The sequence below is a fragment of the Myodes glareolus genome, chromosome 19 (assembly GCF_982192425.1).
Source record: "Myodes glareolus chromosome 19, mMyoGla1.1, whole genome shotgun sequence".
NCBI classification, from domain to species: Eukaryota; Metazoa; Chordata; class Mammalia; order Rodentia; family Cricetidae; genus Myodes; species Myodes glareolus.
In genome coordinates, this window is record NC_142044.1 from 5,595,188 (window position 1) to 5,613,486 (window position 18,299).

General features: G+C 38.5%; 1 protein-coding gene across 38 annotated transcripts in view; it reads left to right on the top strand.

The window, feature by feature from the left end:
* Positions 1 to 18,299, top strand: part of Rims2 (regulating synaptic membrane exocytosis 2) — a 431,117-nt gene that overhangs the window by 84,880 nt on the left and 327,938 nt on the right. For all 38 annotated transcript variants that reach the window (XM_085679037.2, XM_085679024.2, XM_085679028.2 and 35 more), the window contains one exon: positions 10,048 to 10,258. In XM_085679037.2, the coding sequence (XP_085535163.2) occupies positions 10,048 to 10,258 (211 nt within the window). The remainder of the gene's footprint in view (positions 1 to 10,047; positions 10,259 to 18,299) is intronic.

An 18,299-nucleotide genomic window follows, 5' to 3' on the forward strand; every position in this document is an offset into this window, starting at 1 on the left:
GTCATAAGAGGACTGACTTAGGAAATTACTTGTTTTTGTATTCTCTCATATATTACATCCTGACCTCAGTTTCCCCTCCTTTCTAAGCCCCCTCCCTCATCTCTCCTCCTCCTTCTTTTTCCTTCTGGAAAGGACAGGCTTCCCTTGGAAGGGAATCAACTAAATATGGCATATCATATTACACTAAGACTAGGCATCCTCTAACCTTGTATTAAGACCGGATGACCCAACCCAGTAGGAGGAAAAAGGTTGCAAAAACAGGCAAAAGAGTCAGAGACAGCCTCTGCTCCCACTGTTATGAGTCCCACAAGAAAATCAAGCTACATAACCATAACATGTATGCAGAGGGCATAGGTCAGATCTATGGAGGCTCCTTGGTTGTCAGTTCAGTCTCTGTGAGTCCCTGTGAGCCCAAGTTCATTTAGTCTGTGTTTTTCTTGTGGTGCCCTGAACCCCTCTGCTCCTACAATTCTTCTTCGTCCTCTTCTGCAGAATTCCCTGAGCTCCACCTAATGTTTGGCTGTGGGTCTCAACGTTGGTTTCTATTAGTTGTTAGATGAAGCCTCTCTGGCAATTGTTCTAGGCTCCTGTCTGGGAGTATAGCAGAATATCAGTAGGAATCATTTCACTGACTTTTTCTTTCCCTGGTAGGGTCTGGTCCCGCAGGCAGTGCCAGGGGTGGTGCCAGGGGTGGTGCCAGGGGTGGGTTCCCTCGCATGGCATGAGCCTCAAGCTCGACCGGTCATCGGTTGGCTACTCTCACAATTTTTATGCCACCTTTACCCCAGCACATCTTGCAGGAAGGACAAATTATAGGCTGACAGTTTTGTGCCTGGGTTTGGGTCCCAGTTCCTCCACTGGGAAGTCTTTCCTGGTTAGGAGATGGCCAGTTCAGGCTCTGTGTCTCCCAGTACTAGGAGTTTTGGCTTGTGGATTCCTGGGAGTTTCCATTGCACTAGCCATTACCTGAGATGCCCCCCAATTCCAGTTGTCTCTCCCAGTACTCTCCCTCCCACACCCCCTATCCAATCCCTGCTATTCTTGGGAATCTCTTCAGTTTGGTTCTGTTTTGCTCCATATGGCTCAGGTCTTGAGATTCAGTGGTTGGGGGGTGCTGAAAGAGGGGGTGGACTGTGATGGGGAAATTCCTGCTGGAAATTCTCAGTGCAGCTATGGGCTTACACTCCCGCCCTTCAGACTGGTGTGGTGCAGTGCAGAAGGTGCATGGTAGGTGCTAGCTGGGAAAGGGATGACTCTGGGGCTCTTTTAAATAGAGGTTGGCCTTGGGCTTCATGCAGTTGCTGTCTTGGGCCCAGTCTCATCATTAAAAAAAAAAAATCACTTTTTTTTTTAAAAAATATTTTTTGGCTGTATTGTTAGCTTAAAATCAATGGAATAGCTGATTTATTGGAGATCATTTTGTAAAATATCTCCACAGTGATTTACTGATTTCTCTAATGTAATATCAAAAAATGAGAGTAGATATATAATAATCTAGGAAATGACCCTATGAATGGAATTAGAGATATTTTCTTCTAAGTTTCCTTTGTAGATTCTGCCTTTTGTGTATTTTTGTTGCTTCCTTATGTATGAGTTACTCAAAATGCAGTCTCTCAGTCTCCTAGCTTTTCATCTGCTTTTAATACTTTGCACGTGAAAAACTCCAAATTAGAATTAATTTCTCAGTTGATGTCCACCATACTTACCTTCCCAGGACAGGATGTTTACAAACTAAAAAATGTCCCTTTTCGTGCTAATACTGTTCACAATCAATTCCTGCTTTCTAGAACCAGCTTTTCTTACATTTATTTCATAGCTGTTTCAATTGACTTTTAGCTTGTTTACGTGACTGCCCAATATCAATACATTCGTGTGTCTTATTTTACTGTTGACAAGAACTAGGTTATGTTCAAGTTTACATGTTTTGCTCCACCTAACAAAGGTGTTACTTAACATTAATTCAAACATAAAAAATTTATTTATTTATTTATTTATTTATTTATTTATTTATTTGGTTTATTCGAGACAGGGTTTCTCTGTAGCTTTGGAGCCTGTCCTGGAACTAGCTCTTGTAGACCAGGCTGGCCTCGAACTCACAGAGATCCGCCTGCCTCTGCCTCCCGAGTGCTGGGATTAAAGGCGTGTGTCACCACCGCCTTGCCTCAGTAAGTGTTTATTGACAAGCTGATTTTATATTAAGTTAGTTACTGGGATAAAATTGAGAGCAAAACCAAAATCCTCATGGATTCTTTTTTTTTTTTCTTCATTACACAAGTAGGGGTAATCAGAATGTCACGGAATGACCCAAAATTGCAGTTGTGATAAATGCAATGTGTTATGATGCTTTGGGAAGATCTAATGGAGAGACTGACCTAGTCATTGAAGCTATGATGTGTGTTCCTAAGGAAGGAATATGGAAGTATCATATGGGTGTAGAAGGGACGTGTCATGGCTTTATTAGTTTTGTGGAATTGTTGGGGAACAATCATTTACATTCCACCCCTACCCATAACTACATATAGAACATGGAAATAGCATGACTGTTCTATAGTTCCTTTGGATAAATGAAGTCTATAGATGCTATCTTAAAGGAAACAAAATGAATGAGGAAGGAAATAGTTTAAACTGAAAAAGAGGTTACTCCAATGGGCTATAAATTAAAGCACAAAATTTGAGATAAGATATTAGTGGTAAAACCATTGTTTTTGTATTTTTATTTTGGAGGATTAGTAACAGTGGGAGCACTTTGTGAGTAGGAAGACACAATATTCCAGCGAGGCTGTCCTAAATCTAACCTATAAATATAATGCAGTGTCAGTATCAAGCTCCCGATGATTTTCAAGAAAATGGATAAAAACCTCGCAGTGTTTCATGGGGGTGAAATGTCTCACCAGTAGTAAAATCTTCTCAACAGAGAAAGAGACCAGACTTTTTTTAAACCAGATTTTTAAAAAAAGTAAAAAAACTGGATGTCTTCAGTTGTTTTCCTACATCTGCGGCACGGCACCGCGACTACAGTGGATCCTAAAGAAGGGGTTTAATTGGGTGCATAGAGGGTGAGAATCTGGCCAAGCGAAGGCATGGTGGCAGCATCAACTGAGACCTCGCATCCTGAGATGCAAGCAAGAGGCAGAGGATGCTCTGAAGAGGGCAGGAGGCTTTTCAAGCCACAAATCCCACCTCTGGATGCAGCTCTTCCCACAAAGTCTCACCTCCTAATCCTCTGTAAGCAGTCTCAACAACTGGGGAGCAAATAGTCAAACAACCACCCAAAGTACTGTATATCTGGGACACATGGATTTTCCCCCTCTTCAAGTCGTCTCTATAATACAGAGTAGGTGTTCTAATTTGAGACTTTATAAATTGATCTAGCAAGGAACTCTTAGTTTTTTAGTTTGGACTGTAATATATTATTGTGAAGGAAAGTGTTATTTTTATTGTTTCTATAACACAGTACTAGACAGAAACAACCAAGGGGAGGAAGCGTTTATTTTGGTTCCTGGTTTCAGAAGGGTTAGTCCTTGGTTGCTTGGCTGTATCCAGACTTGGGCAGACATGGCAGTGAGGGGACACTGCAGTGGTCACACACCTCATGCAGGCAGATGGCTTGGTGTGGGGCTTGCGGGAGAAGGACAGAGAGGAGGGAAGGAGGAAGGGGTCAGAAAGAGGATACCCTGAATCCAGTGGTTCTCCACCTTCCTAACGCTGTGACTCTTTAATACAGTTCCTCATGTTGTGGTCACCTCAACCATAACATTATTTTGTTGTTACTTTATAACTGTGATTTTGCTACTGTTATGAATTGTAATGTAAATATTTGACATGCGATCCGCAAAGGGCTCAGACCCACAGGATGAGAACCGCTGCTTTAGGATCTACTCCTAATGGCCAGCATCCTTCAGCTAGGTCTTACTTCCCAACATTTGATCACATCCACAAATTTCCTCAGCTAAGGACAAAGCATTCAGTGCAAGCTCCCTTAGTGGCAATACTTCATATCTCAACCATAACAAAAATACATCTAAAACCTACCTCAAAATAATTCAATCAACAATGATATCTATATCTATAGACATTATATGATGAGGAAAAGGGAGAAAATATTTTAATGTCAGTCTACAAATATGACGAAGTGTGACTTCACAATCGAAAACGAAGTTTCAAAGAGCAAGCCTGCCACAGATGTCTTTTAATATAGTGGTGAGAATTATTGGTTTGTGGAGAGCCTGAAAACTTCAGATGTGTAAAATGACACCAGTAAAACTCAGAGGCTGGGGACAAGATTTTCAGGAATAGCCGAAAACATGAATTTATAGAATCTGTTAATTTACAGAGAATAACATTTCCTTTAGGAAATACTGAATTTGATGAGTTCTTTGGTCATGAATATTAATATAGAACATATGTGAAACTTTGAATTAGAAAGCATTTATGAAACAATAAAAACACCAACACTTCAAAATTCATGCATTATTGTGTATACCTTAAATATTAGTTTGTAAAGTACCTTTAAATAGAATGTCGTATCCTTTACAATATATTTGTCCCAGGAATTTGCTAAACATGGATTGTGCATGAAGTTTTAGTGGAATACACGCAAGCTCAGTTTTTACACATTGTTCATGGTTACTTGTGCCTCAGTGACGACTCGTTCTGACAATGGTGTGGCCACGGTGCCTAAAATATTATGCAACCATCTTCAGAGTGTGGTGACTTCTTATCTGCCTTCTAGAAAGTTGTGTATTGGAATTTATCTATTTTAGATCTATTGGACCTTTCATTGTCTTACAAGTTTGGTTTTGACAGTGTTGTCCTGGAGTAGCAGTAGACACTACCAGTGAAACACAGTACAGTGGCCATCACTGTGAGTATGGGGCTTAATATATGACAGGCTGATCGCACAAATTAGTGGAAGAGAGACTAACTACTTAATAAATGATGATGGTGAAATAGAATATATAAATAACATTGAGATTAAATCTCCATATCATATCACATATAAAAATAAACTTCAGATCAATTAAAAGCTTAGCTGTGAGAGGTAAAATTATAAGGTTATTTAGAAGGGACTGGAGGATTTTTTTTATAACCAACACATACATTTACATTTATATACACATATATTTATATGTGCACACACATGCCTACACACACACACACAGAGCCAGCAGTTAAATCACAATGATGAAGGAAGAAATCGGTATATTACTACTTCAAAGTAAGCAATTAGACCTCAGAGGTGGAGAAGATTTTGCTGTTTAAATTTCTGTAAGTTATCTCTGATACTCCTTCAAACCAGGAAGAAAAACATAAGTCAAATCCATAGTATTTGGTAAAAGTTATGGATAAGCAGTTGAAATGAATGGCGGTCCATTTGAATGAGCTTCATCAGAAACTAGAAAAATGTGATGTTCTTTGGGCCTCGTTGATTAGAATTTGATGTTCTCAGTGCTGTGGCTCAGATATGATTTCCGGTTGGGGATTCTTCTGTTAGACAAGATAGCACACAGCTCAGTCTTATCACTTGGGAGTCTCTGCAGGAAGATCTTGAGTTGTAGGCCAGCCTGGTTACCCAGATGATGGGCCAGATAGGTAGATAGGTAGATGACACAGAGATATAGGACTAGAGAGAGAAACATGACTCAAAGGCAGAGAACATGTAATGATTCATCACAATGCGTGTGAAGGATTAAAAAAGGCGGGATAGCTTTAGGAGGAAACAAAGGAAATGATGTCAGACCTGGGGCTAATAATGGGGACTTGTCCCTCGTACAGTCATATGTCACTTCACAGGGTTCTAGTATGAGAAATGTGTGAGTAGATGACTTCACCGCTCTACAAATATCATTACAGAGTAATGACAAACTTACACAGCTGTATACCTTCCTGTATACCTACGCTATATCACAAGTCGATGGAGCTCCCATTATGAGCAGCTCCCGCTGACTGAAGCACCACCATTTGGCACATGACTGTACAGTGATGACTTTGCAGGTCATTATAAGAGTTTTCTTTATAGTCTTGGATGATGAGTGGTTAACAATGAATATACTGTTTAATTTTCACATCTTTGTCGTTTTCTAGAATCTTTTATATTGTTTTGTGTTTCATATCTTATAATCCGAACAAATGTTTTGATAGGGTTCTGGTTTTCTCACATTTGCTGAAACTTTTTGTAGCTCACCATGTGGCGTATCCTGGAGTGTTGTGTGTGCATGCTCTTGAGATGAATGTGTCCTCTGCTATTTTGGGATATAAAAATTATTTATTTTTCTCCCATTAGATTTAAAGTGCATTTCAAGACTTTTATTTCTATATTGATTTTCTGTTTATATGCTCTAAAAATTGTTGTCAGTGAGCCAATGGAGCCCATATCTCTTTTTACTTTCCTAAATTACTTAGTAATTTCCTAATATTGTCGTTATGTGTTTGCTACTTCAGTGTTGGGTATATACATATTTGGAATTCATATATGTTTTTGATGAATTTACTATAATAGAAGAACTTTCTTTGTATCTTTTTACAGTTTTTGGCATAGTAGTTTGTTTTTTCTGGTGTAAGTCTCTGTGTCCTTAGTGGTGAATGAGTCTTACAGGCAGCCTGAAGTTGAGTGTTGTCTTTTTCTTGTAGGGCAATCTTTCATTTCTTTTGGTAAGAGTTTTCATTTCTTTTGGCTATCCTGTGTATCTGTTATACACAGGATACCCAGTGGCAGATAAGGAGTGGTAATTGTGACTTAATTTTATTCTAGTCATTTTGTGGATCCCCCCCCCCCCGCCCAACTTTGAAATTGTCATACACAGGAGCACGTTTCCTTATGACATTTCATCCATGCTTAGTTTTATCTAGTTGCCTTCAGAGTTTTCTTTCTTTTCTCCCAGCCCCTCCCCCCCATTTTCTTTTGATCTTTGGTTTCTGGCACTTTGATGAGAGAGAGAGAGAGAGAGAGAGAGAGAGAGAGGAGTGGGGTGGATGAATGAATGAGAACTTGCTGTTTGTTTTACAAGCCTTCTCTTAGGTGGTTCTTTTCTTAGGTCTTTTTATTACTTTTGTAAAATTCCGTATCCTTATCTCTTTCACTGTTTATTTCTGGGACTTTTATTTCACCACTACATTAACTGTGAAATCTTAGTTGTTTCTCTGTCTTCTCTTGTCTATCGTCCAGTTTCATTTTGCATGTTTTTTTTTTATCAATTCTTTTTCTAGCTGTAGACTGTTCTCATGAAGGGACTCTTCATCTTTGATAGCATAGTTGTTATTCTAGATTTTTCATCTGATTCTTTATTTTATCACTACTATTTTCTGTTATAATTCCCCATTTGTTCACAGTTGATGTCCACCTTTTCTATGCATTTCTTTTAATAATTTTTAAACATTTTAGTTCAAATATGATTATATCACTCCTTCTCTCTCCATCCCATCTGTCCTAGGCTCTATCCCTATTCCCTTCCAAATGTGATTATTCCCAAGTCTGTGTCATCTCTGAATCCAGTCGTGTTTCTTATGACAGAGTATTGCTTTGTTGTTTCCATCTCTTTGTACGGTATCTTTGAGTTGTATTCACACCTTGATGTGGAAAACCCTTCCCATCAGACTGTTGTATTCACACCTTGATGTGAAACACCTTTCCCATCATACTGCTATATTCACACCTTGATGTGGAACATCCTTCTCATCAAACTGTTGTAGTCACACCTTGATGTGGAACACCTTTCCCTTCAGACTGTTGTATTCACATCTTGATGCAGAACACCCTTTCCATCAGACTGTTGATGTTGAGAATTAAAACATTAAGGAAACCAATCATTCTGATAAGTTTGAATTTTGATGTCACCATCATTGTCCTTAGTGCAACATAGTCAGCAATCTCTTTAAAGGATGTGAGCTGCTTCTGTGTTCCGTTCTAATGGATGCTGGGGCACTAGAAGCCGTTATCCTCACACACACTCCCCCATGGGAGGGCTACATTTATCTCTTCCATGAGTCTTTGGAAGTAGTCAACTTCTGGTGCTTATTACTTGGTGATTGCTCCCTAGGGATCAGGTGCTCTCTGTGATGTTTTCCTCTTTCCAGTTTTGACAGGTCCCAATCATCTGGACCTTGAGAATGGGTCACCTTATGAGCTCTTGGTCTCTCCTAGCCATAGAAACTAGTCTGCCTTGATCTCCAGTTCTGTATCCAGCTTTGGAGAGGAGCTTCCTCCCATATCCTAGTGATAAAAGATGTTTTGTTCGTGTTTGTGTAGGATCTTGTACCCAAGGTATTTTTTTCTGCACTGTTGATAAAGGGTTTTCTTCAATCTTGTCTGTAGCTATAATGGCTCTTTGCCTTCATCTTAAGTGACAGAGCTTACTTTTCCTCCCTGTGGTTTATATAAAGCTTTTACTATTTTAGCAAACTCAGGAAATCGTGTCTGTACCTCAGTCTCAATTTAACTTATTGTCTGCACGTAGGCACTCCCTCAAAAGCAGAGATTTATTTGTCTTGGCTGTGTTTTCTAGTCTTCCGGAGCACTTGTGGAGGGAGGGGTGTGAGAAATACTTGTGACTATCAGTCTTTCTTAGCTTGGATCTTTAGTGACTTGCAGCTGTCATGTTAGATGAGTCTTGCCATTGCACAATTTGTTAAAAATTGTGATCAGGTGATCTCTGTCTGGAGATGTAGCTTCGAAGATAAAGCGTTTACCTAGAATGTGTGAAGCCTTAGTTTCACAACCATATAAAATGGATGTGGTTGTGTGTGCCTGCAATCCCAGCCCTGGAGACTTGAAGCTGGAGGATCAGAAGTCCAAGGTCATCTTTGGATACAAAACAAGTTTGATGTCATCCTTGGATATATGAGATGCTATCTTAAAAACAAACACACAAATAAACAACCCCCAATACGAAAGATTTCTCTTTACCTATCAGTATGGTTGTACTTCCTTCTCCTATTGCCAGGGATGGAACAATTAGACTTGGTGTTCTTCGGAATTTAGATGGTTTGCCTGATAACTTCCCTTCTGATGGGCTCAAAATAAGTTATGGTTTTGTAGATTGTCATTTTTTAGGATTGGAGTAATATCATTTTTAGTTTTCTGAATATTTTTTAAAAATTGTTTTTAGTTTTTCTGAGACAGGGTTTCTGTGTGTAACAGCCCTGGCTGTCCTGGGACTCACTTTGTAGACTGGGCTGGCCTCGATTTCACTGAGGTCTGCCTGCCTCTGCCTCCCGAGGGCTGGAACTCAATGGCTGTGCCACCGTGCCAGCACTCCTGGCAGGTTTCTAAATTTTAAGTTAATTATAGTTATTAAACATTACAATTGTAATTATAAATATAATAGAAACGTTTGTAGTGACAGTAAATGATACAACTTTCCTTTTGCTTAGCCTAGTTTTCTTTTTAAATTCATTTTATTTTTATTTATCTATGAATGTGGGTATGAGCAAGTGTGTGCATCTCCACAGAGGTCAGAAGGGCCATCAGAGCTCTTGGGACTGGAGTTACAGGTCCTGATGAAGCACCCAGTGTGGGACCTGGGGAGCCAGCTGTGGCCCTGAAGAGTGGCCAGGGCCCTTAGCTTCCGAGACAGCCCCTTCATCCTAGGGAACCTGGCTTTGCTGTGCTCACACAGCTCCTTTTGCTAGGCTGAGCATACGCGATGGCGGTTTCTTTTCACAGCTGAGTTGTGTTCAGACTGAGTCTTGTTCCCTCCAGTTGAGTCTGTGTGTCTGCTTTTAAGATGCTAGGTTATGGCTTCTTTGTGGAGGTAAAATTGTCTCCTGAATTTCTGAAGCTAAACTGTTGAAAAATAATAGTAGGTAGAAGTGTGTTTAATATTCAAGGAAATGTTCCACAAACGTAATTTAATAATTAATATGTATATCAAAGATAGAACAAATTTCAAGATTTTTATGATATAGTATACCATTCAAGCAAGATATTATTCTATAATTTATAAAATTAAATTTTATACTCTTTTAATCTCATTCTGTGTAGTTTGGTTATAAAATTATGATTCTTTGATCATCAGAAAACTATTTTTTAAAATACTTTTTTTTCTGCAGAAAACTGCATCAACAATTTGAAATGTATAAGGAACAAGTAAAGAAGATGGGAGAAGAATCTCAGCAGCAGCAAGAACAGAAGGGCGATGCCCCAACCTGCGGTATCTGCCATAAAACGAAATTCGCGGATGGATGCGGCCATAACTGTTCTTATTGCCAAACGAAGTTCTGCGCTCGTTGTGGAGGTCGAGTGTCATTACGCTCAAACAAGGTACGGCGCTGAAGTACGGTCGTTTCCAATAATTGAGCTTACTGTGAATACAGTGGAACAATGCCTGAAATCACGTCTCAGAATAACCAAGGAGCACACAGTTCACATAGTGTGAAAGGTGATGTCAGCTGAGCCGTAGGACTTTGACTCCATCACAGTGAAGACATTTACAGAATAAGATCTGCCCTTTGTTATGGATAGTGGGAATTCTGATCCAGAGCGACTAAGCCTGATTCTTACAGATTTCTCTATTGTCATGACACTTGCCCAGACTTTGTAGATTATTTTTTAATCTTAGTCATTTGAAACAAGACTGGTCCAGCTCTGAGATTCTCTTCTTCATTTTATAACTTTGGAAGCTATACTATCCTTTGTTTGTTTTTGTATTTAGGAAATATCATTCAGCTATGGAATTTAAATATCTATTCTTTCATATTCTACTAGGCTTTATCTCTGCTTCATCCTCTGTAGTGAATATGTAAATACTACTCACAGAGGACTTTGTCAATTAGCAAAACCAGTATTGCAGGTGCTCTTCTTAAAATTCTTTTGAATTTCTTTCCTAATTAATATCCTGCCACCAAACTAATTACTTAGATAGTTCTTACATACAGAGTTAATCTGTATGTGCATTATTTGGGAATAATTGTGGGAATTAGTTCTCCTGTGTGATTTCATGTCTTTATTTTCTTATTGTTTGTTTCTCTCAATGTCTTGTTCGCCCAGAACTAATCCTTTATTTCTTCTAATGCCTCTTCCTGATTTGATCATGGTTTGTGCATAAATGTGTGTGTGCATGTATAGGAATGTGTATGTATGTGAATGTTTGTATGCATGTATATATAAACATATATGTGCATATGTATAAATGTATGTGTGATTTGTCTATATGAATTATGGTATAATTTTAAGTAAAAACAATACAAGTAGAAATCCTTAGTCTTAAAAGGAATATATTCAGTTTCCAGTATTAGGTATAATGTTACCTATAGTTTCCAGTATTAGGTATAACGTTACCTATAGTTTCCAGTATTAGGTATAATGTTACCTATAATGTTTTCACAGATGCCACCAATTACAAATGTGCTAAGCATTCTTTTATTTAAAATCTTGAAAAGACATTGAACTTTCCCAAATGCCCTTTGCCATCCACTGAGATTAATTTTTGTTTTTCCTATCTTTAAGGTGGTGAGGCATTGACTGATTTTTGAATATTAAATCAACTTTGTTTTCTTCAAATAAAATTCATTTAGTCATTCATGATAGATAATTCATTTATAAATGAGTTTGATTTGCAAGTGTCTTTTTTGATTTTGGAATTAACATCACACTGCCCTAATGAAAAAGATTATATACAATATTTTACTTTCTTCACTGTCACAGAGAGTTTGTATAGAACTGGCATTATTTCATTTTTTTGATGTCTGATCTACATGCAGAACAATTGAGTCGCCCCACTTCATGACACAAGTTTGTTTTTAGCTATTAAAAATGTTTGTTAGATTTTATCTGTGAAGTTATCTAGGCATGTAGTTTTATTCACTGGGAAGGTTTTAAAGTACACTTTTAATTTTTTATTTGGCTCAGAGTTCTTTTCTGTATGTGTGAATATGTTTTCATAATTATATCTTAAGGAATTTGTTAAGTTTCACATAAATTATTAAATTTATTGATGTAAAAATATTCATAATATTCTATTATTTTTAATATGCATGTAGTTAGTGGGGATGCTGCACCATTCATTATTTTGGTAGCGTCTTTCTTTTCCGTTGATTTTGGCTATATATTTGATAATTTTATTGATTAAAAAAATCAACTTGATTTATTGAATTTTCTCTATTTCTAAATTATGCTCTGGTCCTTATTATCTCTTCTACTTCCTTTGGTTGAATTTTGTAGTTTCTTAAAGGGAAAATGAAGTTTTAATATCTTTTCTTCTCTGATATAAGGATCACATGCTCCTAACTTCTTTAAAATACTGTTTTAGTTGCTTCCCTCAAATTCCATATAATTTTTTTTCATTTTTCTTAAATTGAAAAGACCTACAAAATTTCCTCACAGCCTGTCCCTCTTCTTCTGCTTTGATTGTCTTCAGGCCCTCCCTGCACTTCTGTTTAGTGCCCTGCTCTATGGACATTCTGAGCAGTGGTAGGCGGGGTTTATTTAGAGCTTATCTTATTGTCCATCCTTCACTAATATTGCCCTTTGTGGCTTCATATTAATTACCTTAAAAAATTGACATTGATTATTTGAGGTTTCATCCATACATATGTATTTTGATCATACTTACCCCCTCCCTCCTCTATCCAGATCCTCCTCCACTTCCCTCCCCATTATTCTCTCCCTTTTCCTCTCTCCCAATCTTTTAAATAATCCACTGAGTCCAATTAGTGTTGCCCGTATGCACAAAGGTGTGTGGCCATCTGATGGATCATGGTACAGTATAAGGATCATATTCTGAAAAACGAACTTTTCCTCTCCTCACAGCATCAGCTATCTTTGCTCCTCAGCAAGGTGTAGGAGCTTCTGGGTTCTTCTCTGCTTGGTGCTGTAGTGTTCACCGGGCTGATCTTGTGCAGGTCTTGAACAAACAGCCATAGCTGCTGTGAGTCCCGAGTGTCTTGTCATTTCCCAGAAGATACCGTTCACTCCATTGGCTCTTACACTCTTAGCGCCTTCATTTCCCCAGAGTTCTCTGGGGAGAGGGTATGTGACAGTGGTTGGCCCTTTATGGACGAGCACTTCAAAGACACTCTGATTTCTGACCATTTGTGAGTGTGTGCTCTAACTGCTAGTCAGTGCACAAAACCTGCTATCAGGTGTCTTAAAAGACATTCTTCTAGTAAGATACGGAGGAACATTGTTTAATCTGAGCTACTGGTAAGGCCAAGGCAGGGTGATGTTTACATTTGAGACTAGTTTGGGTTACAGAAGAAGATCCCTTCTTAGTTAAAGTAAAAGAGGACTGTAGATATAGTTCAGTGATAGAATCAGCCTCCCATGCTGATTTCTAATCCGAGAACAGCAAACCAAATAACCCCATGTTTTACTGCCTTTTGTTCAGACAGGAGGAGAAATCTGATCCTTGTTGCTCAATGTAGCCTAGAAACAAGTATCTTGTGATATCTGGTCATAGCTTAATTGCTTGCTAATACACATCTCAGTTTCTAATGTATGGTACCTTTTCACTGAATAGAACTGTTAAGTACAGTAAAATGTTGGGATACTCCTTGAAAATACATTGTATCGTGAGCAACTTTAAATCTCTATATTCTAGCTCAGCTGCATGAACGGGTTTGTTGAAGAAGAAATGAACCAGAGACAGGACATTTCACCCACCCCCCATCTTGATCTCTATCTGGGGACAGATGCCAGGAAACTAAAATAAATTATAAAGCAGTTTAGATTTTAGTTCAGGGAAGACAGCTCTGGATTTCTTTCTTAGTATTTCTTTTTTCTTTCTTTTTTTTTTTTGAAAGTAATTTTATTAAATTATAAAAGTTTCCATTTCCGCCCCTCCTCCCACCATCCTCCCACTCCCCCCACTCCCTCTCCTCCTCTCTCTCCATCCCTAAGAGCAGTCAGGGTTTCCTGCCCTGTGGGAAGTTCAAGTTCCTCCCCCCTCCCTCCAGGTCCAGGAAGGTGAGTGTCCAGACAGACTGGATCCGCAAAATCCAGTATATGCAGAGGAAACAAGTCCCAGTGTCATTGTCAATGGCTTTTCAGAAAGACTCCGGGCCAGCCACATTCAGAGAATCCGGCCACATTCAGAGAGTCTGGTTGGATCGCGTCCTCGTTCAGTCCCAGTCCAACTGACCTTGGTGAACTCTCATTAGATCCGTCCCCTTGTATCAGTGGGTGATCGCATCCCTCGCAGTCCTTATTTCCTTTTTCATTTTCTTCATCCTTCTGCTCCTCATTTGGACCTTGGGGGGCTCAGTCCGGTGCTCCAATGTGAGTCTCTGTCTGTATCGCCATCCATCGTCGGATGAAGGTTCCCTCTGGTCTTGCCTTCTTTGCTCACGTTCTCTTTCCTTCTGCTTCTCGTTTGGACCTAGGGAGTTAAGTCCAGTGTTCCGATGTGGGTCTCTGTCTCTATCTCCATCCATCACCAGATGAAGGTTCTATGGTGATAAACAAAATATTCATCAGTATGGTTATGGGCCTAGGCCGTTTCAGGTACCCTCTCTTCTGTCCAGAGAACAATCTGGGGATCTCTCCTTGAACCGGGGTCCCATCTATAATCAAGTCTCCTGTAAACCCTAAAATGACTCCCTTAGTTGAAATATATTCTTCCCTGATCCCATATCCATCCTTCCTCCCTCCCCCCATCCCAGTCCACTGAGCTTTCCCCATTCCTCCCCTACTCCCTTCTCTCTAACCTTTTCCCCTTCCAACAACCCTCCCACCCCCCCCCCCCCCCCATGCACCCGAGGTTACCTGGGACTCTTGTCTATTTCCAATCTCCAGGCGGATAGCTACATGATTTTCATCAGGTTCACCTTCTTATTTAGCTTCTTCTCTAGGATCACGAATAATTGGCTCAAAGACCTTTAATTATGGTTAGAATCCACGTATGAGTGAATATTTGAAATGAGGAGCTAAATATGAACATCTTAATTTATATTGGAAGATATTCATTTGAATGGAATGGGGAAAGCCACCCAAGTTTTGAGATAAAAGATTACAAGTTTCAACTTATGTTTTCAAATTTGGTCTTGTAAATGCCCAGTTTCCTCATGCTATATAGAAAACTTTTACTTGCAACAATGGCTCAATGCATTTCTTTGACTCACCCTAGCTCCAAAGAATTAAGGTCAGTGAAATATTATCAGATTGTTCTTTTAGAGAATACAAATATTTTAGATATCAATAGCTAGTCATAAAGCTATTAAAATTCTTTCTGTAATCTTCCAAGAGAACACAAGGAAATAACTGTTTTAATTTTGAGACTCTTTCATGTGGAACCATCCTTAGCAATTAATTATGTCTCCTGAAGTGCACGGAGGACTCGGAAAGAACCAAGAAGTTCCCGTCATGTGGAAATGCCAGTACAACACACGACAACATGCTGCTGTTTATTCTCCTCTTTTAAGAGTATTTACTTAACAAGTAAAAATTGCATGATTTTAATTAAATGAAAAAATAAGAAAACATTATTTTGTAACATTTAAATTGTGAAAGACACTGAATTTGAAAGACATTAAGTATAATTTATAATAAGGATTGTTTTTTAAAAGCTTTACTTTTTTTGTATTTTTGATTGTTCAAAACAGCGTTCTGTGTGGCCCTGGCTGTCCTGGAACTCATTCTGTAGACCAGGCTGGCCTTGAACTCAGGGACCTACCTGCCTCTGCCTCCTGAGTGCTGGGGTTAAAGGTGTGCGCCACCATGCCCAGCAATAAGAATTATTTTAAACTTCAAAATATGATAACTTGAATTCGTTTCTTTTGTCTTTTGGTAGGAAAATTGATTTCCATGTGTTTAATAAATTTTCATCTGCTTGATTAATCTAACTTTTAGAATTTTCAGAATTACATTGTTTAGCTTAAATAGAGTACTTCAAATGGGACATTTCATTTTATAGTAACTTTTTATAATATGTAAAATAAAGGAATTAATTTAAATGACCTCTAAGGTTTCTTTTGGGTTTAATATCTTATAACATCAATTTACTCACACAGTTCTTGAAATAGCTGATAAATGTACTTCTCCTAAATGAAGCAAAAGCTTTATTTCTACTGCTTAAATAATTTAAAAACTAATCAAGAAGCTTCATTAATTCTCGTTATTCTGTATATAGTGACTTAAACTTTGTTTTTGATCATTCTCCCATATAATATGAAGGTGATGAAGACAGTACTATTTTAGAAAGCTGGTTAGAAATTTGAGGAACGGGCGAAGCAAATTTATATAATTATATAAACATAATGTTTGGCAGAATTCTAGTGCCCATCCCATGGTTTATAGAATTAAATTTTGGAAAGAATTTTGGACAGTCATTTCTTTAAAAAACAAGTAGGGCAGTGTTTGAAAACTGGGTTTGGCTGCTGGTTTGATAGTGGGTGATTTGCCTCCCAGAGTGCATGGTGGACTTTTCCTTACACTGAATAGACTAAGTATGGAGGAGTACCAAGATTTTATGAACACACATTTAATCACATCAGTTTATAACTCATCTGAGAATGTGTTCTGAACACCCAAGCTTTAATGCCACCCTGAGCCTGCGAGACGCACAGTCTTACAGGCTAGTTTGGAGCAGGGAAAAACTGCTGGATGCAGGACAAGTTATGGTCATGTCTGCATCGGAAAGCTGCATCTGCTTTCCGCTCGCTCTCAGACTCTTCATCAGTAGCTAAGACGAACCTCAAGGTCGGAAATACTGTTTACAATATATGGGGAAGAATAATGACGTCTACAGTACATAATAGTCATAATGAAGACTATATAAAGTTTAAGATAGTTTCAGTAAAATAATTTCAATATTGGCCTCAAACAAATGAACAACCGAATCTTATTTTAAAGATATTAACAATACTTATTTTTAACTTGTTTTAAATTAAAAGAATTAAAATCCACAAAAGAATTATAACATTGCATTCTTTTGAAATGTGATTTTTATAATTCTTTTTCCATAAAGGTCTTAGATTATCACTAGATTTTACTTATTCCAGACTAGACTTTCGATATCTTTCCTGATACTAGAATAATTCTCAGGTTTTCTTCTGAAATTTTTAACTTTTTAAATAGTATCTCTCCATGTTGTCACTTAAGCCAGAAAGCCAGGCCTCTATTTCTTTCCTGTATTGTTTTTCCTCCACAAGTTTTAAACATTTAGTAATTTTGTTTCTTTGTGTGTAAAATGCCGACTGATGTCTCTTCACACTCTCAATTCAATTCTCCTCTCTTACCTGGCCTGTCTGCTGGAGACTCGGCTTCTCAGACACTCACTGCTAGAGGGATCCCCATCTGTCAAGTGACCGATGTCTGCGGTGGCTGAGTAACTTTCCGAACACTCTACTCTTTTCCACGTCCAGACAAGCTGCTCTCCAGCACCTCTCTTCAGCTATCTCCATCTGGTCCGCTGTGCTCTGACTGGACCTTCTACAGGCAGAGCTATTCCCCTCTAGACCGCACTCTCTTTACCTGCTTGATGAACAATTGCTTGTTTTTGTCAACATGAGCATCACCTCCTTCACGGTCCTTCTTGGGTATTCTGTGTGAATCAACTACTTCCTCCCTTGTGATACATTGAATTATACTGATCTCTAATCTAGTATATTCTCAAATTTTATTGTTAATTGATTGCATCTCTTTAATTCACTTTAACTGCTCAGTGCGTGTTTCTATGTATTTGGTGTGTAACAGGCCAGTGTATTCACTACTGAGTGAATGACTGAATGAAAAATTGAGATACATATCATCACCATGATATTTTAAACATTTCATTTTAGTTTTGATAGTAACTTTTCTCTATCTTAGAGAAGTTTCTACGTTTATACAATGAATGTTGATCATATATCTCTTCCCATCCTCCCTGCCTCCCCTCAAATGCCCCACAACCAGGACTTCTCACAAATGAAAAGATGTGGAGCCATCTGCTAGAATATAGGGATATACCAGTGGGGACACATCATATAAAGAAGATCCTCCCTCCCCATCTGCTAGAATATAGGAATATACCAGTGGGGACACATCATACAAAAAAGATCCTCCCTCCTCAGCTGCTCTCAGCTGTCAGTAACTCTCCAGGAAGGGAGGACTCTTAGAGATGACCGCTCCTATCTTTGTGAGAATCTTGGATGGGTTGGTTGTGTATTTCTTGTGCCAATAGAAGGTTGAACGGGAGTAACATGATCCACCATGCAGGGCAATTCTGTTTGAGCTCGTAAATAAAAATTTAAGGTTATATTTTAGAATTAGCTTACTAACTAATGTGTTTCCATAAAGCTTTTTTTTTTAAAAGTATCCTTAATCTTGCATAACCCACCCACTCCTACCTCCTAGTGCATCAACCCCACATAACTGGTTAAAATCCAGT